The 25,692-nt window shown below is 37.9% G+C and overlaps 1 protein-coding gene across 1 annotated transcript in view; it reads right to left on the bottom strand.

Annotated features, from left to right (window-relative positions):
- The window catches only part of LOC147410208 (DNA-directed RNA polymerase V subunit 1-like), a 51,565-nt gene that overhangs the window by 8,427 nt on the left and 17,446 nt on the right, over nucleotides 1-25,692 (bottom strand). Inside the window, 8 exon segments of the mRNA XM_086436438.1 lie at nucleotides 2,808-2,935; nucleotides 3,058-3,133; nucleotides 3,280-3,455; nucleotides 3,579-5,336; nucleotides 5,427-5,478; nucleotides 6,587-6,741; nucleotides 6,861-7,019; nucleotides 17,954-18,121. Coding sequence (XP_086292564.1) covers nucleotides 2,808-2,935; nucleotides 3,058-3,133; nucleotides 3,280-3,455; nucleotides 3,579-5,336; nucleotides 5,427-5,478; nucleotides 6,587-6,741; nucleotides 6,861-7,019; nucleotides 17,954-18,121 — 2,672 coding nt within the window.

Raw genomic sequence — 25,692 nt, 5'->3', positions numbered from 1 at the left:
TCAGTTTTAGGTGTATTCCACATTGTTAGAACATGAAGTTAAAACAAGGGAGATACAGAAACATGGAAACTTCTAATTAACCAATTTCTCACCAACTTAAGATCATGTGTTTTCCCATCAATAACTATAATGGAGGGTTAAGGTCAGATCTTTTCAGGTCCATTTCCCTTATCTCACGAAACTATTGATCCAAGCACTTATTGCATGTTTTCTAAAGATATTACTTGAAGAACACTCTCAATATTCGGGATGGGAAGTTTAAGTTGGAGCCCATATTGGTTTTCTATGTGTTTGAAGTACTTTATGTGTTCTATAAATGCAAATTATAACCTCATGAGGTAAAGGCAAGCACTTTTAGCTTATTATATATAAGCTGTGCCATTTTAGTCTCTCAAAATGTCATTGTTTCAGCTACCTTCATCACAATTAATTCCATTGGTCTTGCAAATGATACTCCAAATCACAGCTGCAAAAGAAAACGCATTTTGTACCTCTAATGACTAAAACAATGAAAAAATGTGATTTTTTCCAACAAATAAAAAAACAACTCTTTTGTAGGCCTATGGTTAATGGTAGCCTAGGGAAATGTTCAGCACCCAACATTTTGCCCAACAATTTGCCCAACATGTTTTGTCCTACATGGGTTAGAAGTTTTGGAATGGGCTGATTTTTGATGAGGATGATCTCTATGGTGAGGAGATCATCCTCACCAAAAATCAGCCCATTCCAAAACTTCTAACCCTGTGTTTACAAGTTGAAAAATCATGGACCGTCCATTTTTTGTAAACCATTTGTGATGGGGTTAGAAGTTTTGGAATGGGCTGATTTTTGGTGAGGATGATCTCCTCACCATAGAGATCATCCTCACAAAAAATCAGCCTATTCCAAAACTTCTACCCATGTAGGACAAAACATGTTGGGCAAATTGTTGGGCCAAATGATGGGTGCCAAACGGGACCCATATATATGGGTCCCGTTCAGCACCAAACATTTTGGCCAACATTTTAGCCAACCATTTTTGTCCTACATGGGTTAGAAGTTTTGGAATGGGCTGATTTTTGGTGATGATGATCTCCTCACTGTAGAAATCATCCTCGCCAAAAATCAGCCAATTCCAAAACTTCTAACCAATGTTTTGCCAAAATGTTTGGTGCCGAAGATTTCCCTATATATATATATATATATATATATATATATATATATATATATATAATATATATATATATATATAAAGAAACATATTAATAATTATGAAATATACATGCATACATAACAACGAGAAATCCGCAACTAGCAACAGAGGATTACCACACTCAAATCATAGATAATATAGAAACATTTACATGTTGGAAGAAAAGTAGTTTTCCCTTTTTGTTGAAATTTACTTTTACTCTATTTTGTAATTCTTGTTCAAGTTCATTCTTCTAGCATAACCATTATGGGGTTCTCTTATGGCTTCATGTGATGATACAATGGAAACATTGTAGGACAACAGGTGCACAGGTAAGGGCCGTGTACATGATACCCATTGGTCCAATTCCTTGTATACTGAGAATGATCACAGTTGAGGGTGAATCTGGCATCTTACTTATATTCCTAGCACATGCAAAGCTTCAATCAAATATAATGTACCTTTTTTAGATTGGTGACTTCCAACATGCATGTGGATGTATTATTTTGCATCGGTCAGGATCCAAAGAAAATAAATTGGTAAAATTTTAGAGACAGTGGAAGATGTGTTCTTTCATATATCAGTTGTGAGGACAACCTAGGAAGTTTGACTCTTGTATGCATGTGCGACCACACAATGGCATATGAACTCGTATAGCACAACTTTTATTTTTAAAATAATAGAAAATTAACAGAAAAAGAAAAATGGTAAAAATTAGGAAAATTTTGCAATTATTACAATAACTCTATAGAAAATATTTTGTGATTTTTATTTCAAGGGGAGGCATGTCATCAGTTTGAAAACAGAGGGAGGGGACTCAAATATTCAAAAAAGTGGAAGGGTATAGCGTCAGTTTGAACTTTGAAGATAGGTTTGTTGCACTCCAAGAACCCAATACTACCAAATCATGAACCAATTAGCTGTTCGGTCAAGCTGGAACGAATCTGGTTACACAGTTTTGATGCTGTGGGGGTTAAAAAAATGTTGAAAGTTCTGGTACGATAGAAGTGACAAAAAATAATGGTTTTCTATTCACTATTGGGTTAGTCATTATTGAACCATAATATAATGAAGAGTAGTTTGGGTGATGAAGTACTGTGGAGACTCAGTTCTAAGTTTGGGGGTAGTTCAGGCTTTTATGTTTTAGTTATGCTTTATTACTACAAAAGGACCGTATATCTCCAATCTTCATTTTTGCTGAAATTTTATATACAAATATGTGTAGAGACTTGCTTCTTCTAGAGAAGTGATTTCTCTCAAGTTTTTGTGCCAAATTGTTTGTTTAGGTAGAGGGTTAGTGGTTAGAAAGGTGAAGTTGGGCTCAAGGGGGTCTGAACCTTGGATGTGAAAACAACACACATCTTACCAAATTAGCTAAGTTGGCACTTCTGCCAAAATTGTTTTCTATCAATTTCTCTTTCTTATTCCTGCTGATTTTCCCTATTTGCTTCCTTTTATTACATCAACAATGTAGTGAAACCTTAACTTAGAGAAGATGAAATATCATTACTAACAAAACCATACTAATATCAGAATTCTAACTGCAAGTAGTCAACAAGATAAGAATCATATGGCTAAGACCGAAAATTAATCTCACTATAATAACACAAACCCATGTGAAAGAAAAAAAACCAACCTGACTGACAAAACAATCCTCTTAAGAAAAGGACCAAGCTTTTTCTTCTTTTTCCTGAAAGAATTGATTGTTTCTTGACACTCTAGAAGGAGCTCATGCATAGTTCGATCCAGGTCTTTAAGTCGATTCTGTCCAAAATTAACATACATTTATTCTCCAACAAATACTTCAGTTTTCACAGACAAACTTCAGCAATTTTTACGGAAGAAGCAGCCACAAAAATTACAGTAAATTAAAAATAAGATTAAACCTTGTCAAAATGAACATGACCCACAAAGCCAGCATTTGTGACCAAACTTTCAGGAGTTATTCGCAGTTTCTGATATCTGTTATTCGTAATATATCAGTCTTTGAGTAAAAACATTCAGAGCCAATTAAAACCTTAGAACAGAAAACCATTGTCTATTACAAGCCTGAAACAAAAACATCATTCAAAGAACTAGAAAATATAAAAGTTGAGATAATAGAATACTCAATGAAAAAATTGACTGCAATATCCTTCAGAGTGACTCTTTCCAATTGATTCCGAACCAAATATGATGCATTTTCTTTGCAATACTTCTTCCCATAACCACAGGCATTCAAATACAAAATTACTCGGCGATCAATAAGATCATTCTTAAAATTAACTCTGCAAAGTAGTATTTCCTGAAAACACCAATAAACTAGTTAAAAAATAAATACGATACACATGGAGTACATAAAGGTGTAAAGAAAGTGAGAAACAGAGAAGAAATACATAGCACTTTAACTCCCTGGAAAAAAAAATACCTTCATCAGCTCCCATGATGAATTACTACTTGCAGAAGAATCAAGAACAGCCTTATATGCAGGATTTGATATTGCAGTAGCAGCTAAAACACCCACTGGTTCACCAGCAGGATATGAACTCTGGCAACTATTCCCAGCCTCAACCACCCCATATTCAAATTGGATTACTGAATTGCTACAGGCATTTCTCACTGTTCCATCATAGCAAACGACGATATCTCGAAGAATGGCCATTAAGTTTTTGAAAAGTGTTCCAGGATCAGTTAATCCTCTAGAAGAACGGACAAGAACTTCTCTAGAAGAAATAGAATGCACCATCTCCTCATAGGGGTTCAAACCATGAAAAAAACAACTCTTGATCAACCCAAATGCCTCAGAAGGATAGTCAACTCCACTAACAGCATACTTCCTCGCGAAAAGCAAAGTCATGTCCTCAACCAAGGTCCTTGAGTACAATTTTCCCCTATCAGAAAGTTGTAGTCCTAAGAAGCCAAGTTGTTGAACTGCTTTAGTAATAGATGACTCACTTTTTGAATCTATTAAATTACCGAGCGCAGAATATTGCAGAATGAAATTCACAGCCGGTACTTTAATACTCCTCAGATGATTTTCAACTTGCAATTCAACCAGTTCATTGTAAGTACATCTCAAGTGATGCAGAAGAGGTGAAATGTCTTGAATACTTCTCTGAAGATCTTCTGTAACTTCCATGGGAATAGCAAAATCTTTCAGGCAAACACTGTAACCTTCCAAAAATATAGCTTCCATCAACAAAGGCTGCAAGGAATTAAAAACCTTGAGAGCCTCTTTGGAACCTTTTTTGGAGAAAACAGAACTGACGATCTCATCAAATAAAGACTGCAATACATCACTATTGAAATCAACTTTCAGCATCTCACTCTGCTTAATTAAGTGCCTCTCCCCAAAACAGTGAAACTGAGAAGGCAAAGCTGTCTGGAGAATCTGTAAAACAGTCCATCGAGATCCAGCATCATTGGCCTTTAACAAGGCTGGTTGTGGTAAACTGCACGAAACCAACATAGAAAGCTGCTGGGCAGTTGCCTCGTCCAGGAAAGATATTTTGAACATTTTCTTCAGTGCCAACAAAGCATCGTTTGCCAACTGCAAGTTGAGGCGGCCACTGTGGGAGCTAAATAATTGGTGTTCGACAGAGAATAGCTCCAAGACTTCTGCTTTTTCCACAAGAGACTGGGGATAAAACAAATGTACACAATCACCGTCAAAATCAGCTCCGAGAGGAGCACAAATAAGTGGGTTGATCTTGATGGTATGATCATTGTGGATATATACTGAAAAGGCTTGCAACGAGTGTTTGTGCGTACTTGGTGGTCTATTAATGAAAACAATATCCCCATCCATAATCCGGCGAGATACAACTTGACCAACCCGTAAAGAGGTATGCCCCTTCGATCCTTCACTCAATGAATATGTGAATCCACTGTCACTGTATGTGAGGCACATCTTTTCATCCACCAACTTTTGCAAGTAATCCTTGTTGTGTTCAATAACCCTCTCTTCAAATGTAATCCTCTGGGCAATCTCTAATGGTAAACCAATTTCATCAACTCTTTTGTACGCATCACCGGTAATAACACTACGAGAAGAGTAACCCGATCCCTTTCTTATAAACAAAGTCCTCATCTTCTCGAGCCATGCCTTCGTAGAAGAACTATTGCTATCCGTACTTATCCCATATCTAGTTTTGATGTCAGGTGCCTTGTAGAGGCCAGAAAGGAAAGAACAAGATTATGAGATAACAATGGTACTACATCACTTCCAACAAGTCATTTGCAAACATCACTCAAATTAGGAGGAAAAAAGGCAGACAAGTAGAAACTGTACTCCCTTTGACTCGCATATTGTAGCATGTGATCGCATACTGCAATATGCGATTGCATATGTAGTATGCTATGGCATACTTTCCAACAGTCAGAAATTGGATTGTAGGGCACTAATCTTTATGTTTTCTACGTCAAACACCTCCATAAATACCTCGTTCCTACCCCTCCCATTCCTATCACTTTAAGCATCTAAAAGGTCCACATTTGCGCTTTAATACTCTCTAAATCGCACACTTACATACACTAATTACTTCTAATACTCTCTAAAGCTCATTACTTCTAGTTTTTCTACTACTACTATATTTCTACTAATTCTTCTTTAAATCTATAACTTGTTTTCTTAGTTCTTATACTTCTACTTCTTTATCTTACCTTCTTCTACTAATATACTACTACTACTTCAGAACAAGAAGCAAGCTAAACAAGAATCAACTCAAGCAAGATTCAAGAATCAAAATTCTAGTATTTTACAAGAAGCAAGTCAAACAAATAACAATCAAATACAAGTCAAGCATTTGTAACTTTGTTAATTCCTTATAATTAATAAAGATTTCAGGATTTTTTTTTTCAATTTCTTGAGTTTATGCATTCTTACATTATTTATTGCATACTTGTTATATATGCAAATGTAATAAATTCAATCATATCGGGAATAAAAATTTACAAGAATACTTTTCTGAGATTGTTACAATAATTGCATATTTTTCCTTATCTTATTTCTATTTTTTCTTATTGAAAATAAACTGAAAACCTTTCTTATTATGCCATTGCATATGCGCAATGCATATGCCCGGTCTCATAACATAGCATATGGTATTTAACAACATTGCTCCCTTTCACTGTCACAGCTCACAGGCACAACACACATCCAAGGGAATCAAAACTCAAAAACCAAAATTTGATGGGTCCCTTAAATGAGTGATCATCACATCTTGATCCAAAGATTTCAGTATGAACCATTTTCCATAATTACTGACCATCCAAATTGAATCATCTAATCTTGTCAAATTTTGGTAGTTATGTCATACGTGGGACTGATCAAATCATAGGCCTAACAATCAAGCAGAGAAGAAGCAACTAGTGCCAAAATTACACTCATGATAAATGTTTTAAAAGCCTTATCTAACACATGCAGCATTTATATACCGTTGTGTGCCCCTCGCATGAAGGTATTGGGCAATTGCTGCCTGCAAGTCGTTGACTTCAACTTTATGGGACTCGAAATTCGGAGAACTGGATCTCGAATTCTTGATGATCTCAACTTGCTTCATAATTTTCTTCAGCAAAGATATTGATAGATCCTGGGAATGCAAAACCAGAACAAAACTAGTTCCAAAGGTAAATTACAAAAAAAAATAAAAAATGTACTCCGGCAATGCATAAAACAGATGCATTCGGTCACAAATCAGTAGGAACTTACAGAAGACATGATACTGGTTCCATCTGAAATATCTGGCACAGACAAGCAATTTGGAGGCACGGGTAACTTTTGCAAAATATACCCATCTTGAGGAAAGTATCCTTTCCCAGCGAGCTTCTTCATGGTCTCCTCCGGAATTCTTTTTAGGATTTCTAAAACCTGATATTGTTGTACAAAAATGTCAGGAAGCTTCCTAGTGTTTCCAAAATAGTTCCAAGTAGAAAAAAAAATTATATATATGAAAAGATACTAAAAGCTGTGAATAAATGAAATAGCAATAAAAATTTATGAAAGAAATAATAAAATTAAAAAATGCCTCAATGCATTCTCTGGAATCTAAACTCTCGCAACAATATATATCGTCAGATGGAATTATCTGAAACAATCTACAGTTCAGATATTCAGTAAACTTGCTGCTAATACAAATTGGCAGTATTGCAGTATTATCCATGCAATTTACATAGCAAGTTAGCTACTGAATCCATTTCAATTAGTACAAAATAACCCCTCTGATTGCTCTATGTAGGAAACTGAATTTATTGAGAATTCTTTTTATATCCATTACAAATGCCCTAATAGGGTATTTATAGACCAACTATCCTATTACAAGAAGATTCTAGAAAACTATCTATTGTAGAGGATTACAAGAATATTCTAGAAAACTATACCAACTATCCTATTACAAGAATATTCTAGAATATCCTATTATAGAGGATTACAAGAATATTCTAGAAAACTATACCAACTATCCTATTATAAGAATATTCTAGAAAACTATCCTATTCTAGAAGGTTACAAGAATGTTCTATAAAGTAAAAAATGATCAAGAATAACCAACAAGAATATACTATTTTTCTAAACTAAGTCTTGTAGATTTTTCAGCACTCCCCCTCAAGCTGGTGAATATATGTTTTCCATTCCCAGCTTGCCAATGACCTTTTGAAATGTGGTTCCAGGTAATCCTTTCGTTAGAACGTCTGCCAGTTGCCCTTCTGTTGAAACGTATGGGGTGCAAATTAAACCACTGTCTAGTTTTTCTTTTATGAAATGTCGATCCACTTCCACATGTTTTGTACGATCATGTTGCATTGGATTATGAGCAATATTGATGGCTGACTTGTTATCACAATACAACCTCATTGAACTATCCCAGGTGATTTTAAGATCTTCCAGAATTATTTTGATCCACAGAAGTTCACAAATTCCTTGTGCCATTGCCCGAAACTCTGCCTCTGCACTTGATCTTGCTATAACCGGTTGTTTTTTACTTCTCCATGTAACTAGATTTCCTCCTAGAAATGTACAATAACTGGATGTCGATCTTCTATCCACCACGGACCTTGCATAATTTGAGTCTGTGTATGCTTCCAAACGCAAGTTTGCTCCCTTTTTAAATAAAATTCCCTTACCTGGACTACCTTTTAAGTATTGGAGGATGCGGTATATGGCTTGCAGGTGTATACTCTTAGGATTATGCATGAATTGGCTAACCACACTAACAGAGTATGCTATGTCAAGCCTAGTATGAGAAAGGTAAATCAGTCTTCCAACCAAACGTTGATACATCCCTTTGTCTACAATCTCATCTTCTGGAGCTTCACTTAGCTTATGATTTGCTTCTATTGGTGTCTCCATGGGCCTGCAACCTATTTTTCCAGTTTCCTTGAGAAGATCTAGCGCATACTTCTGTTATGAGACAAATATTCCTTCTTTTGAACGAGCAACCTCTATACCTAGGAAATACTTCAACTTGCCTAGGTCCTTTATTTCAAACTCTTCTGCAAGAAGTTTCTTGAGTGCTCCTTCTTCCTTCACATCATTACCAGTGACAATAATATCGTCCACATATACCAGTAGTGCAATTACTCCCCCAGAGGCTGAGTGCTTTATGAATAAAGTGTGATCACCTTGACTTTGTTTGTAGTCCATTCCTAACATTGTCTTTGTAAACCTTCCAAACCATGCTCGTGGAGATTGTTTTAACCCATACAATGCTTTCTTCAGCCTGCATACCTTCTTATCTCCTGAATTGTCATCAAATCCTTGAGGCCTCACCATATAAATTTCTTCCTCTAGGTCTCCGTGAAGAAAGGCGTTTTTCACGTCAAATTGGTGTAAACTCCAATCTAAGTTGGCTGCCAATGACAACAAATCCTTACTGTGTTCATCTTAGCCACTGGTGTAAATGTTTCTTCATAGTCCACTCCATAGGTCTGTGTATAACCTTTTGCGACTAACCTGGCTTTGTATCTTTCAAGTGATCCATCAGCTTTATACTTCAGAGAAAACACCCATTTACATCCAACGGGTTTCTTTCCTTTGGGCAACTCCACCAACTCCCAGGTTTTGTTCTTTGTGAGTGCATCCATTTCCACTTTCATAGCATGTCTCCATTCTTCTTTGCTTAAGGCCTCGGATAGTGTTTGTGGTATGGTTGTGGAGTTTAGATGGGTGAGAAAGCTTTTGTGTGATGGTGACACTTTTTCGAATGACACAAAATGAGACAATAGATATTTTGTACAATTTCGGGTACCTTTTCTAACTGCAATGGGTAAGTCAAGATCATTTTTTTCAAAAACTTCAGAAAACAAGTTGATGACAGGGATATAGTTCGAAACAGAGAGAAAGATTAAGATGTTATTAATTAGCCCTAATTAGGCTACTTAAGTTACATAAGATAAAAGAAATAAAGAAGGGAAAAGACTAAAATACCCTAAGGACTTATTAAACACTCCCCCTCAAGTTGGTGCGTGGATATCAACAATGCCCAACTTGGATAAGACTTCTTCAAAGGAAGCTTTACTAACACCTTTAGTAAGAACATCAGCAAGTTGTTGAGAAGTAGGAACAAAGGGAGTACAAATCTGACCAGAAACTATTTTTTCTCTAATGAAATGACGATCAACTTCTATGTGCTTCGTTCTGTCATGCTGAACCGGATTTGCAGCTATGTTAATAGCTGATTTATTATCGCAATATAGTAAGAAAGGACCGGCACAGGAAGACATAAATCAGCTAGTAAGATTTTGAGCCACAACAACTCGCATACTCCAAGTGCCATAGCTCTGTATTCTGACTCAGCACTCGACCGAGAAACCACATCCTGCTTCTTACTACGCCAAGTTACCAAGTTACCACCAACTTTAGTACAATACCCAGAAGTAGACCTTCTATCAGTCACTGAACCAGCATAATCTGCATCTGTCCATGCCTCAATGCGAAGATGACCATGATTGTTGAATAAAATACCTCGACCAGGACATCCCTTAAGGTATCTAAGAATACGATAAACAGCAGCAAGATGAGATGTTCGAGGCGAGTGCATAAACTGACTTACAACACTAACAGCATAGGCAATGTCAGGACGAGTCATGGACAAGTAGATCAACTTTCCCACAAGACGCTGATATTGGCCAATATCTGACACACACTCCCCCTCAGAATCAGCCAACCTGTGATTCTGCTCAATAGGAGTATCAGCTGGCCGAGATCCAAGCTGACCAGAGGCACTGAGTAAATCAAGAACATACTTACGCTGAGAAATAAATATACCAGACTTGGACCGGGCAACCTCAATACCCAGAAAATAGCGAAGATGGCCAAGGTCCTTAATCTCAAATTGACGTCCTAAGTAAGTTTTGACCTCGGTAAGGCCATCGGCATCATCTCCAGTAAGAACAATATCATCCACATACACAATAAGAGCAACAGTTTTGCCTTGGGAGTGACGCAAGAACAAGGTGTGATCAGCAGAACTCTGATGGAAACCAAACTGATGCATGGCCTTAGTGAAGCGCTCAGACCAAGCACGAGGAGACTGCTTCAGACCATAAAGGGACCGGCGAAGACGACAAACATGGGCAGGAGAAGCAGAAGGAAGAAACCCAGGAGGTTGGACCATATAGACTTCTTCTTGAAGATCACCATTGAGAAAAGCATTCTTGACATCTAACTGAAAGAGAGGCCATCCGCGGATAGCAGCAACAGAAAGGAGAACACGAATGGTGGACATCTTGGCAACCGGAGCAAAAGTTTCCTGATAATCAATCCCATAAGTCTGAGCATAACCTTTGGCCACCAGACGGGCCTTATAACGAGCAATGGAACCGTCCGGATTATGCTTAAGCGTGAAGACCCAACGACAACCCACAGCTTTCCGTCCAGGCGGAAGAGGAACAATGTCCCAAGTTTGAGTCTTGTCAAGAGCAGTCAACTCATCAATCATAGCTGCACGCCACTCAGGATGAGCAAGAGCATCTGCAACAGTAGTAGGAAGAGAAACAGAGGAAACAGAAGCAAGAAAACTCCGATAGGAGGGTGATAGTACAGAATCAGATAAATAATTGGAAATGGGATAAGTACAAGTGCGCTTACCCTTACGAGTGGCAATAGGACGATCATCATAGGGAACAGACGGAGGCGGAGCTGGAGGCGAGGAGGCGAGCTGGTCGGACATCGAAGTGATGGTAGTATCACGGGGACGTCGAGAGTAAACCTGCAATGGAGGAGAAGACGAACTGACGGGGAGTGGAGAAGGAGGAACAGGCATGGGAAGGGGAAATAAAGAAGGAAAAGAATCATCAGGTGAATCGAGAGGAAACCACTCAGATTGAATACCAACGGACCCACTATAGTAAGGAGTATGCTCAAAAAAAGAAACATCTCGAGAAATGAAACGCCGACGAGAAGGAGGATGGTAACAACGGTATCCTTTCTGGGTAGAGGAATAACCCAGAAAGATACATTTTACGGCCTTAGGGTCAAGTTTAGTACGAGTGTGGGCAAGAACTTGAACAAAGCAGACACACCCAAACACGCGCGGAGAAAGTGGAAACACAGAACGATCTGGAGAGAGCTTAGAGAGGGGTGTGGCAAACTGAAGAACACTAGAGGGGGTCCGATTAATAAGGTAAACAGCAGTAAGAACTGCATCGGCCCAATAGGATTGAGGCACATTCATGCCAATAGAAATGGCACGAGCTAACTCTAGAATATGACGATTTTTGCGTTCTGAACGACCATTCTGCTGAGGGGTCTGAACATTGGACATTTGATGCTCAATGCCAGACTCTAAACAAAGTTTCAAGACCTCACTATAGGTGTACTCAGTACCATGATCAGAACGGAAGGTTTTGATGGTACAACCAAATTGGGTATGAACCATAGCAAGAAATTGCTTGAAGATACCATAAACCTCACTCTTGTGTTTCATAAGATAAACCCAAGTGGTTCGACTGTAGTCATCGATGAACAAAACGAAGTAGCGAAAACCAAGAAGGGATGGGACAGGGGAAGGACCCCACACATCAGAATGAATTAAGTCAAACATAGCAGGAGTAGTAGTATTCATACTAATAGGATAAGAAGAACGCACATGTTTAGCTAATTGACAAGTTTCACAAGACAAATCAAACAAATTGTTATTATGAAATAAAGTAGGGAACATGTGTTTCAAATATCCAAAAGAAATATGGCCTAAACGTAAATGCCAACGCATTACAAGAGCCTTATTAGACTGACTACGACTACTACTAAGCTGAAAAGCAGAATAAGTGCTAGGGGAACCGGGAACGTCCAAGAGATACAATCCATTTACTTCATGTCCAGTGCCAATCGTCCTCTTCGACTCCAGATCCTGAAAGACACAATAAGAGGGATAAAAGGTTACACTGCAGTTCAAATTTTTTGTAAGACTACTAACAGATACAAGGTTAGTAGTAAGTTGAGGAACATGAAGTGTGTTAATTAAGGATAAAGAAGATGTAACAGGTAAATGACCTTGACCAGCTATGGAAGACAAAGAACCATCAGCTAGTCGGACCTTGCGATGACCAGAACAAATACTATAGGTTTTAAATAGGGAGGACGTACCGGTCATGTTATCTGAGGCACCAGAATCAATGATCCATGGTGAGGAAGTGGTAGAAACACTGTGTGCAGATGCTAAGGTACCTGAGTGAGCGAAGGTAGAAACTGGCTGTGATGAGGTCTCTATCTGATTGAAGAATTTTCTGAACTTGTCAAGCTCGGCTTGGGACAGAGATACCGAATCCGACGAGGAGGTAGTAGCTGAAGGAAGTGCTAAATCATTCGTTCTGCTGAGAAACTACATGAGCTGAAGACCGTGGAGACTGTTGACGATGCTGATTAGGACGACCATGAAGTGCATAACAGCGAGCTTTCACATGACCCAACTTTCCACAATGATCACACTTATGTCGCTGACGAGTAGGCAGAGACCCACTGTGGGACTGTGAAGAAGGTAGACGAGCAAGCATAGCGGAGTGATCTCCCGAAGAAAGGGGTATGACAGCTGCGCGACGACTCTCATCAGCCAAGACATAGGAATACGCAGTCTGTAGGGAAGGAAAAGGATCCATTCCCAATAAATGAACTCTCGCATACTCAAACTCATCCCGGAGACCAGCCAAAAACTGAAAAACCCGATTCTTGTCCAGAATTGATGCATACAATGTCTCATCAAGAGGGTCCTTCCAAGAGTAATACGAAGAATAAAACGTCAACTCTTCCCATCGAGCACGTAGTTGTGATATATACGTAGTAACAGAAGAGTCACCTTGTGAGAGTCGAGAAATCTCACGCTCTAGGTTAAAAATTCGGACATTGTTTTGACGTTGCGAGTAAATACTCTTTGCGGAATCCCATATCTGTTTTGCTGTCGAGGAGAACATAAAACCGGCTGCAATGTGTGGTTGCATCGATGAAACTAGCCAAGAACGGACCATAGAATCGTTAGCAAACCACTGTGAGTAAGAATTGTCAGTTTGTGTAGGTTGTTTGTCCGCCCCTGTGAGATAACCGATCTTCCCTTTTCCACCAATGAACATTTCAACCGATCGTGCCCATAGAAGATAGTTAGGACCATCTAATTTCACGGTAGTGATTTGAATACCAGGAAAGTCGGTTGAATGAGACGGAAAACCACTCGACCCATTACTAGTACCAATGATCGAGGAAGAGGATGACTCAGAGGCCATTAAATAATCCGAGTACTTTGGTTTGAAGAAAGTTCAAAAAGATGAGAGCACAACTCCTTAGGATAAAGTGATCGCAGCACCCTAAAGGTGACAATGCACGATCAAAAGAACTATAAGGGCTGATTAAATACTGTTGTGAGTGATCCAATTAATCATTACCGCAAGTATAGGTAATCAATGAGCAATATAAGCGGGAGAACAGCCTCAAAGAGCACTCTAATGTGATCGAAAAACCTTCGTAGGTGTTCAAAAACACTGCCGGCCTCCTCTTATAACCACTACGTGAGTTAAATAATTAAAAACAGCCACCTGATGAGTCGTACAGGTCAAAACAGCAACTTGCTGTGCTGAAAAAACTTATATAAACCACTTTCTGTGATCGTAGATGTCCAAACTGCTCCGATAGGTGTCGCACGACCTCAATACAGCCACCAAAGGCATCGCACGACCTCAATAAATCCACCAGAGGTGTCGTACGACTCCACTACAACCACTAGAGGCACCGCACGACGTCACTACAGCCACCACGACTCCACTACAACCACTAGAGGCACCGCACGACGTCACTACAGCCACCAACGACGTCGTATGACTTCAGTACAGCTACTAGAGGTGTCGCACGACGTCAACAGCATCGTTGCTGTGAGTATAGCCTGATCGCAGGCTTTGAATCACGTTAACTCCCTATCGCATGGAGTTTTTAGCAACAAATAACCCCCGTAGGGGTGATATAGGTTGAAGACGAGTGATGTAGGGGCTTTGGTTTCAAAGAAGAGTGATTCGATTGAGTTTGTAGAGGAAGAAGAAAGAGTTCGAGTTCGAGTTTGAGTTCGAATCAGATCGCAGGCTTTGATACCAAGTTCGAAACAGAGAGAAAGATTAAGATGTTATTAATTAGCCCTAATTAGGCTACTTAAGTTACATAAGATAAACAGAAATAAAGAAGGGAAAAGACTAAAATACCCTAAGGACTTATTTAACAGATATCAATATTTACCTCATTTCCGAGAGTTGGTTCGGACGCTTGAGTTTGCTTCGGCTTAGCAGTGGAACCTCTCTTCCTTGAGTAAACTTGCAATGGTTTCGTGATAACTGATTCAATACAAGTATGTCCTGGGGTTATAGGTTCAAACTATTCAGCTTCGGGTTGTTTTGATGGCTCAACTTCTTCTTGTTCAAGTTGTTTTGGTGGTTCAATTTCAGACAAGAGAAATGGTGGAGTGTTTTGGGTTGGTGGTTGGCTAGCTTGAGCAGGAAAATCCATTAGAAAGCCATGATCCCCTTGGTCCTTATCTTTACTAGTAAGTGTCTCCCCCTGAAGAGAAGGTAGGAAAAAACTTTCACTTTCAACAAAAGTTACATCGGCAGACACAAAGATTTTGCAAGATGGTGGATGATAACATTTATAACCCTTTTGAGTTGAGGAATACCCCACAAAGACACACCTAAGAGCTCGAGGATCAAGTTTACTACGACCATGAGAATGGATATGAACAAACGAGACACATCCAAAAACTCGTGGTGACAATTGATTGTGAGATGTAAAATCAGGAAAAAATTTGGAAAAGACCTCCCAGGGACTTTTAAAATCAAGAACTCGAGATGGAGTACGGTTTATTAAGTGGGCTGATGTGAGAACTGCTTCACCCCATAAATATTTGGGGACATTCCGTTGGAATAACAATGCACGAGTTATTGACAAGAGATGGCCATTCTTCCTTTCTGCCACTCCATTCTGTTGGGGTGTATCTATGCAAGAGGATTCATGTATTATCCCCTCTTTTTGAAAATATGGAGATAATACTTGATTAAAATATTCTCTTGCATTATCAGATCTTATTTTTTTTTATTTTAACCCCAAACTGATTTTTGACCATGTCATGAAAGATAGGGAGAACCGTGCAAACATCAGATTTTTGTTTTAGCAAAAAAACCCATGTGACACGAGTACAGTCGTCAATAAACGTGACAAACCATTTAGCCCCTGAAATATTTGAAATTTTTGACGGTCCCCATATGTCACTATGGATTAATTGAAAAGGAAATGAGGATTTTTTATTACTCGAAGGAAAAGAAACTCGTTTGTGTTTGACAAACTCACAAATGTCACAATGAAATTCACGAATATCAATATTCTTAAGTAAGGAAGGAAACATGACACTCAAAGTCCTAAAGGAAGGATGTCCAAACTGAAGGTGATAAAGCCAAATCTGGTCTTTTATTGGAGATCTTGTATCTGACAACAAGGAAGATGGATTGTCAATCCTACAACTCTTATTTTTATTCTACACATCAAGGTAATAGAGGCCACTGCTTTCCTTAGCATGCCCAATCGTCATCCCCGTAGCTCGGTCTTGAAAAATACAAGAGGTGGATGAAAAGGTCAAGCTACAATTCAAATCCTTTGTAAGATTTTGGACAGAGATTAGATTTATTGTAAGTTTTGGAACGTGCAAAACATTTTTCAGAATTAATGAAGGACTTATGTGAATATCTCCTTGACCTGCTACAGTAGCAAGTGACCCATCGGCCAATGTAATTTTTCTGTTACTAGAACATGGACTATATGTGGAGAACATAAAGGAGCAATGAGTCATATGGTCAGTTGCTCCTGAATCAATGATCCAAGAGTCGCAATAGTTACTATCCGAGACACTAAAGGCATGAGAAGAAGAAACTATACCTGAATGTGCAAATGAACACATACCAGATGGTTTCTCCAAGGAGTTGAGAAGTGATCTTAGCCATTCAATGTCTTCTTTGTTAATCTCCTTGTTATTAGAATTCTCTTGAGCACCCGAGCCATCACTGCCGGTTTGTGCCAGATTAGCATGTAACTTTTGTTGCCAATTCTGTTGCCAGTTTCTTGATCCTCCCCCATTTCTACCAGAAAAGTTTTGTGGTCTCCCATGAAGTGTCAACATTACAGACTGATTGGTGGCTCCTGACTCTTCTAACATCGTGAATTTAGCAAAGATCACAAGGGGAAAATAAAGGGAGGGTAAAAACAGATGAACAACGAACAAGATGGCAAAAAAAAAAAAAAAATCGATTCTTAGGATATGAACCTAAGGCTCTGATACCATGTAGGAAACTGAATTTATTGAGAATTCTTTTTATATCCATTACAAATGCCCTAATAGGGTATTTATAGACCAACTATCCTATTACAAGAAGATTCTAGAAAACTATCTATTGTAGAGGATTACAAGAATATTCTAGAAAACTATACCGACTATCCTATTACAAGAATATTCTAGAATATCCTATTATAGAGGATTACAAGAATATTCTAGAAAACTATACCAACTATCCTATTACAAAAATATTCTAGAAAACTATCCTATTCTAGAAGGTTACAAGAATGTTCTAGAAAGTAAAAAATGATCAAGAATAATTAACAATAATATCCTATTTTTCTAAACTAAGTCTTGTAGATTTTTCAGCACTCTATTGTATTTGAAACGCTGAACTGGATTATTTTTCACAAATAATTTCTATTCCAATCCAGCTCTAGGAATGGGAGAAAAATATAGTCGAACCTTGCATCAAATATTTTTGGTTATTAGCAGACCAACCCTGCTCAATTTCCCCCACTCCTGCTAAAGCAGGTATAATCATCTGCCTCATGGACAAAGGTTTACTTTTCTGCCCACTTACAGTTTTTCTTTTAAAGTATGCATCTTCACATCTTAGAATAATTAGTGAGACAAAACTCATCCTAAAGAAACGGAAGGAGCCAAGAAATATTCTTTACTGTTCTGACTTGCTGAACATAGTACATAATTTGACCTCTGTATATACCCAACTATACATAAATCAGAAAGCGGCCAGGCAATTGAGTTAATGAGATTTGGCTGTGGACGACATACAGTAAACAATAACCAGAGACAGCAAAGTTCATAGCAACATATATTAAACGGAAGCATGGGATAGCTCAAATTCAAGCTAGAACAGATCTCATTATCTCAAACAATGACTAACCAAAAATACAAATCACAAGTAATGGACAACTGAAGCGAGAATATGCAATAATAAAAAATTGCAATAGACAGTTGTTATGATAAAATTGGAGATGAGGAGGATATAACATACCTCACAAGGAAGCAAAGTGCGACAAATATCATAGCCATAGCGGAAGCCGTATCTTTCTAAAAAATTCCAAAACCCAACCCGTGATCTTGACCTTAATGGCAGCTTTAAGTCCAAGGAAATTGCACTGTCTATCGAACTCACTTCTTTTATAGAAATTTGTGGAACATCCTACAGAACAAAGACAGCAAAAATTCAAAGGAGAAAAACAGCTTGAGTTAAACCACAACAAAGTCACAAGCAAAGAAATAAATTTTCATATACCATTCATGAAGGTGCAGAAATGGCAGCTGCATCTTCAGCAAAAAATAGTGGCATAACCTATTCTAAGCATGACACCAGTGAACCATGTATAAAGCGTGAGTTGAATCTAATTCCTTTGAAAACTCAAACCCACGATTAACACTACAATCAATCTTTATAACTAGGCTAGTTAAAGCCAATCTTTCGCTCAATAATAAAGTTACAGTATCGATTGATTAACGAATCTCCAGGTAAAAGACTCAAATGGATATGTTGATGGTACAAGTAGTCACCGCGTTTTGACTTCTCAAGGTCAACAATTTGACTTTGATTGGAATGACCGCCTCCATTTTGAAAGCTAAAGCAAATGGTGACTGTCCCATCCGTCTTCTTGGAATGGTTATATAAACCCACCTTCCTTTGCCTATGTCAAGTCTTTTCTTCATGTTATCTAGAAGGGTCTTGCTTGATGCTCTGGCATGTCCATTCCCTTGATAATTCTGAGGTGTATAGAACAGGTGACTGATTCCCAAACGCTTTCGTTAGCGATAGTTGCTTTGGAACTACTTGCAGTTGTCTAAGATGATCATCCAAGGTACACCAAATCTGATGATGATATTGTTCCAAAGAAAGTTCCTGACTACCACATCTCTAGCCTAGGCTAGAGGAATAGCTTCTATTCACCTGGTGAAGTAGTCAGTTGTTATAAACATGAAAATTCTCTATCCGGAAGCTGTGGGCACTGATCTAATTACGTCAACAACCCATTGTGGGAATGGCAACTAGCTACTGAGTGAATTCAATTCCTCGATGGTTGGTATATCATCAGAGTGTGCCTTCGGCACTTTGTTGCATTTTCTAGCGAAGTAAAAGGCCTGCTTTTGCATGTGTTCCTAGAAGGATCCACTCAAACTCATAGAGATGCTGTCTATTGATCAAAGCTTCGCTTCAAAACTTTGCACCTCTCAATATTATACCCGTGGTCCATGTGGAAGGCACAGCACTTGTTCTGATCTTGTGATGTACGGTCTCCACCCATTGGGCATGGCCATTTCAATTAAGGTTCATCCATGATCAGGGATAAGAACCGCTCTTGAGAGATGTTGAATACAATGAAAGGAGGGTAGTTTTCGATTGGAGTTGCCTAGCATTATTTTTCTTTTCTTCTTTTTTGGGACTAGTCATCCCCATTCTCATTTGGTAGGCCTAGAGGCCATATATGAGCCTTGGTATACAGCTATAAGGAGTCATCATGACTATCATATTCTAACTTTGCGTGTTTTTCTTTCCTCAAGAAAAGATCATTGTCTGGTCTATTCTTCAGTAAGGACTCATAAAGCCTCAAATCGAAGGTCAGGCCTTTTTCCAAAGGCAAAGACAATCGTAAGTAATCACAATTATCAATCTACAACATTTCTACTCTGGTTATCTAATATAAGCAAGGAGTGATTCGGTCACCTTTTTTGTTAGATTGAACTATGAGTCAACATCCTTCTACCATTGTCAACCATACATGAACTGAGAGAGGAAAATCTTGCACAAATAAGAAAAATTATCAATGGACCTAGGCAAAATCCAGTGGAACCATGTCAGTGTTGCTCCATATAGGTGGGAAAACTCTACATTATCCCCCTTCTTCCAAGGCCATTACTTGTCTGATTTTCTCTTTCCATGTCTTCCTTCCCACTTCAGTTTTTCTCCATAATTGCGACATAAGGTGTATTCAATACACTTCCTGTAAGAGCTAGAACAAAGTGCTCCTCATTCTACAAAAGCAGCAAGGCGACTACCGTGCTCAATGTCTATCCTCCAATAGGAAAATCAAATGCTCCAATAACTGGAGGTAATGGCCACGGGTAATTATTTGAGTGTTGTTGGACTAAATAACCCTAAGGGCGTGTTTGATTGAAAGAAAATTCTCGCGGAAAATTGTTTTCCGGTGTTTGACAACACAAGTAACTAAACAAAGTGGAGAAAATATTTCTTTAACGGACGAGATTTTCCATCTAGGGCCGCAAATCCTTTTCTTACCCCCTCCACCTTGGAAAAGGATTTGCCACATCTCTAAACTTACACTTTAATTGTTGCCAGCCTATTGGTGGTTGTTATTATAATAAGAGTCTTACTAGCCTTACTATGTTAGTAAGGATTTCACCCTTACTAGCCTTACTAGTCCTTGGACTCACCTTATGGCATCCAAAAATATGATCCGACGCCTCTGGGTTGCAGAGGACAAAATTCTATGAACTTTCCAAAAAAAATAAAATCACCATTGAATTTCAATTTTAAGATTTGGAGTTATGTGGAAGTTCGGTAGCCATCCATTTACAAAACCTTGTATCAAGCTCAAATAAAATAAAATAATGATTTTTTTTTTTTTTTTTTTTTTTGAGATTTTGGATGAAACTTAGACAGATGTGGTGCTGGATTGCTCATGTGGTAATCCATTTCAGCAAAAGGACCCTTAATAAGGCTGAAAATCTTACTAAGTTAGTAAGGAAAGGGTTACACTTGTAATAATTGAGTCTGACTAGCCAAGGATTTTCACCCTTGCTAAGGGACCTTGGATTCACCTTGTGACATCAAAAAACATGATGAGATGCTTCAGGTTGTACAAGGACAAAATTCAAAAAAAGTTATTTTTCAAGATGTCATGGAAAAACTCTTATCCGATTTTTTATTTAAAATTACGGCTATTGAACTTCCAAATTTAAATTATTTCCATGATGCGCTCAAACAGTGGAAAAGGATTTGCCTGTACAAATCATTTGCCGAGCAATATATTCCTTGCAATCAAATACGCCCCAAGGATAAACTCAAAATCCTTCAAGAAACAAATACTAGAGACATGCAAAGAAACGCCGCCTAGGACAAAAAGAAAATAGGTGAAGGGAGTCCAAGCTAGAAAGTTAGGGGGACAAGTTGGAAAGAGGGATGACCATGTTTTGAAGGAAAGGTGCACTGATTAGGATAAACTAGATGTCCTTTTAAGAAAGCAACCATAATAATCCAATGTCATCCTTTCCACCAGCAAAGGAAATTCAGTTGAGCACTTTGCCTAACTCATAACCTGTGATTTGAAGGATTATCCATTCACGGACTTGGGGAATGGAGTATATTGTCTTCATTCCTACAGATGGTGCCAAAAGAATGCAACGACATTTTGGATTGCACATTTCTTGAGATTCGTGTCTCTAGCATGTTGCTTCTTATTCATGTCTCCGGATGACCAAGTCAGACAGGGAATGGAAAGATGACTAAATAGTTGAAAAACAATTTTTTTATAAAAAGAAAATCTTAGGGCTCCAATGACTGGAGTGTGAAAATCACTCCATTAGCACTACCTTAGCCTTCGTTTCTAGAAAAAGAATAAGGTGATGCATGGAAAGGTTTGAGATTGTCTACTAGACATAGGAAACACTCATGCTCGGTCAATTGATACAAGAAAAGCATTTCTTCAACTGCCTAACACAAGAAGTAGTGCTCAGCCGCCTGAAATCGAAAAATTTGCTCAACCATTTGGCATAGGAAATTGTGTTGAGTTACCTAACATATTAAAGACTTGTGACTCATGACCTTGTTAGTTTCCCATAAGGAAGTCTTATGACAGTGGAAGTCATATCTTGGCGTTAAGCTGGATGAGGTTTGATGTAGGACATCTACAATTATAAGTAATTTCCTAATTCTATTAGAATTTGTTTTTATTTTCTAGTTCTATTAAGATTTTTATTTTAGTTAATTTAGTAGCATTATTCCCTATTAGTTTCTAATTTATTTTAAATTCATTTTTATTATTTATGCTATAATTAGAAGTACTTAGAAATATCCAATCTGAGTTCTAATAGGATTAGAAAGTTAGTATTATGTTATAAATAGGTTAAGAATGTTAATTTTTGGTATTTTAATAGGATTATAAGTTGTTATGATGAAGTTATTTATATAAAGAGCTCTAAATCCGAAAATTAATAAAAAACAATCAATCAATTCAATTATCTTTTCTCTTTTAATTACTTATTTTAGCTTTATACTTTATTTTCTTTCAAGCTATTGTTTGTTTATCAATTAAATCTATAGACACCAAAATTTGACCAGGCCCTCGATGCAAAATGCCCCAAAATCTATCAAAATTCGAATAGGCCCCAAAGCCCACACCTTCAAAAATCTCTATTTCTTTCAATAAATGGCCCAAGGCTTCTCACATGGCCCACAGACCAAAAACCCACCTCCCCACTCCTTTATATTCCTCAATCCATCTTAAATCAAACCTAAGCTCACTCAACTAAACCCCCAAACCCATTCTTATTCTACCCATTACCCAAGCCCATTCAACTCAACCCAAACCCATTCCAATTCAACCCACAACCTAAGCCCAATGCAACACTCTACCCAAGCCCAATTTTCAACTCAACCCAACATCACAACCAATCAACATGATTATCAAGGTGGGACACATATCACCACCTTAACTCACCTCCCTCATCCCCTACTTATCCCATCACTTTTTCTCTAAAAAAATCTATTTACTTATACCTCCAACCCATACCTTTCCCTAACCTACCCTCATCATTCCCTACAAACCCCTATTCTCTCAAATCAAACACCTCCAACCCATACCTCCCCCTAACCTACCCTCATCATTCCCTACAAACCTCCATTCTCTTAAATCAAACACCTTCCCTTAACCTACCATCAGCATTCCCTATAAACCCCTATTATCTCAAATCAAACACTCATCTCCTCCCATCAACTCATCCAAACCTCTAATCTCCACACATTTTGACACATGTCACCATCTCCCTCACCCTCCCAAAAACCTAATTAATTACCTTCTTACACAATCCATTCTCTTAAACCAAACACCACTCCCCTTTCACCTCACAAATTAATTACCCTCTTGCACAATCCCATCCTCTCAATCACTCTTATTCATTTCATTCCACCTAACACTCAACTCAAATGGGTTGAGAGATCCAACCCATTTGGGTTACAAATAACCCATTAAACCCCCCTTCCCTAAATACCCTTCCATACCATTTAATTTACACACCCCTCTCTTAAACCCCATACCATTATACCATTTCTCATCATTTCATCCAACTCTACCCTTAAAAGTAACTCCCAAACTCTATAAAACCCCCCTCTTCTCAACTCTCACAACCTAATAAAAATTTGAAAAAAGTGCCCTCTAAAAATCACAACTTCCTTCACTCTCAACTCACCTCAATACCCTCTACTCTCAACTCTCTCTCTCAATACTCACCCTCAACACTCTACTCTCAACTCACAAATCACAACTCTCTCTCAACTCTTTACCCTTTTCTCAAATAAGTCAAGAAAGCACAACTTTGAAGATAAAATAAAATCAAGACAAGAACAAGGTAGGACATAGACTAAAAAAAGGAGAAAAAGTCTTCTTCCCCTCCAATTCTCCCTTTTCTACTCCTCCCCCTTCTCTACACTTATGCACACACCACAAATGACTTGAACCATCAAAGGGGCCCCTTTTTCAATAAGGGTGCCCTCAACAGTTTGAACCAATATCCAAGTCCCTCATCTTCGAGGGTACAGGTCGGATTTTTCCAACACTTTTTTTCTTTATTTTAAAATAGACCAAATCCGAAGTTACCACCAATGGTGGATGGAGTAGGGTGCCTAATACCTTCCCAACTCCATAATATGGACCTCCTTACCTAGAGTCAAAAGTTGGACCAAATGTACCTTATCCGTACAAGAGTCATCAAATGCCAAAATGACAAATTTTTCAAAAAATGTAACCCGGGTGACCATTCATACCCTTTTATCAAATATGAATGGTGGCGACTCCAAAACCCCCAAAAGTGATTGATATATTAAAAAATGAATAAATCATATGTCCACAGAATCTATTGATTCAAATTGATTTTGAGTGTTCCATTGAACACAACCTATTGAATCTATTGATTCACACGCTTCCACTATGTCAAGTGGTATCAGAGCTCTTACTACAATCCACATTCATGGCTGGTGAAAGAGAATTCATCACTAAAACTGAATTGGAAGCCCAATTCGAGAAGTTTAAAGAAGGTGAATTTATTATTCGCAACTTAATACCAGTACAACATGTTGATCCTTTAACTCGACATAGTCTTTTTTGGACTACATGCAAGGTGCAAGATAAGTTATGCCAATTAATTATAAACAGTAGAAGTTCAGATAATATAATTTCAAGCCACATGATTGATGCACTCGATCTACCCACTACGCAACACCCTACACCTTATTCTATAGGTTAGATGGACAATGAGTGCAAGAATAATGTGACAAGCCAATACTCTTCCTTTTAGCATTGGGCAATATAAGAATGAGGTTATTTGTGACATCATCCAAATGAAAGCATGTAATTTCCTCTTGGGAAGGTCTTGGCTTCAAGATAATGATGTCACCTACTGAACAAAAGCCAACACCTATTCTTTCATGCAAAATAATGTCAAAGTGATCCTCCACCCTTCCTATGCTAAGCCTAAGGTTGTCCAACCAACCAAGGAAAAGGGAACAAGTTTTATTTTTACTAACATCAATGAGGACTTAAAGAAAACAAGCCAAGAGTTCGTTGTTGTAGTGCAACCTTCAAACTAAGACCCTCCTACGCAAGTTGTCCGTCAAGTACAGCTCCTCCTTGATGAATTTTCTCGTGTTCTTCCTTCGGAAATGTCAGTTTATTGTCTCCTATGAGGAATATACAACACCACACCAATTTGGTGTCTGGTGCAAGAATCCCAAATTTTCCCGGTTATGGGATGAGTATAAAAGAGCATGACATATTGAAGAAACACAAATGATGTCAATAAGCATAGAAAACCTTGAAGTTTCTACTGATAACTACAAAGATGATGTCAATAAGCATAGAAGATTCAAGAGCTATGAAGGAGACTTGGTCATGGTTTATCTTAGTAAAAATTGCTTTCCTATCAAAACTTATAACAAAACCAAGTTGAAGAAAATTGGACCTCTTCGTATCTTGAAGAAGAGAAGCAATAATGCTTATGTGATGGCTTTACCTGATGATATACTATGCTCAATTAAATTCTCTAAACAAAGTCTAAAGAGCAGATATCATTGAAAATGTATTAGAGCGAGAGATGAATGGAAAACAAGAAAAAAAATAGCCTTCAAGAACAACTCGAGGATGAGTTTTTTCAAAGAAAAGTGGCCTAATGTAGGACATCTACAATTCTAAGTAGTTTCCTAATTCTATTATGATTTGTTTCTATTTTCTAGTTATATTAGGATTTTTATTTTTTAGTTACTTTAGTAATATTATTCCCTATTATTTTCTAATTGGTTTTAAATTTATTTTTATTATTTAGACCATAATTAGAAGTGCTTAGAAGTGTCCAATTTAAATTATAATAGGATTAGAAAGTTAGTATTATGTTATAAATAGGTTAGGAATGTTAATTTTTTGTTATTTTAGTAGGATTCTAAGTTGTTATGATGGAGTTATCTATATAAGGAGCTCT

This window comes from Akebia trifoliata, chromosome 1 (genome assembly GCF_017979445.1).
Source record: "Akebia trifoliata isolate Shusen 1 chromosome 1, ASM1797944v1, whole genome shotgun sequence".
Classification (NCBI taxonomy): Eukaryota; Viridiplantae; Streptophyta; class Magnoliopsida; order Ranunculales; family Lardizabalaceae; genus Akebia; species Akebia trifoliata.
This window is presented reverse-complemented; position numbering and strand designations above follow the sequence as displayed.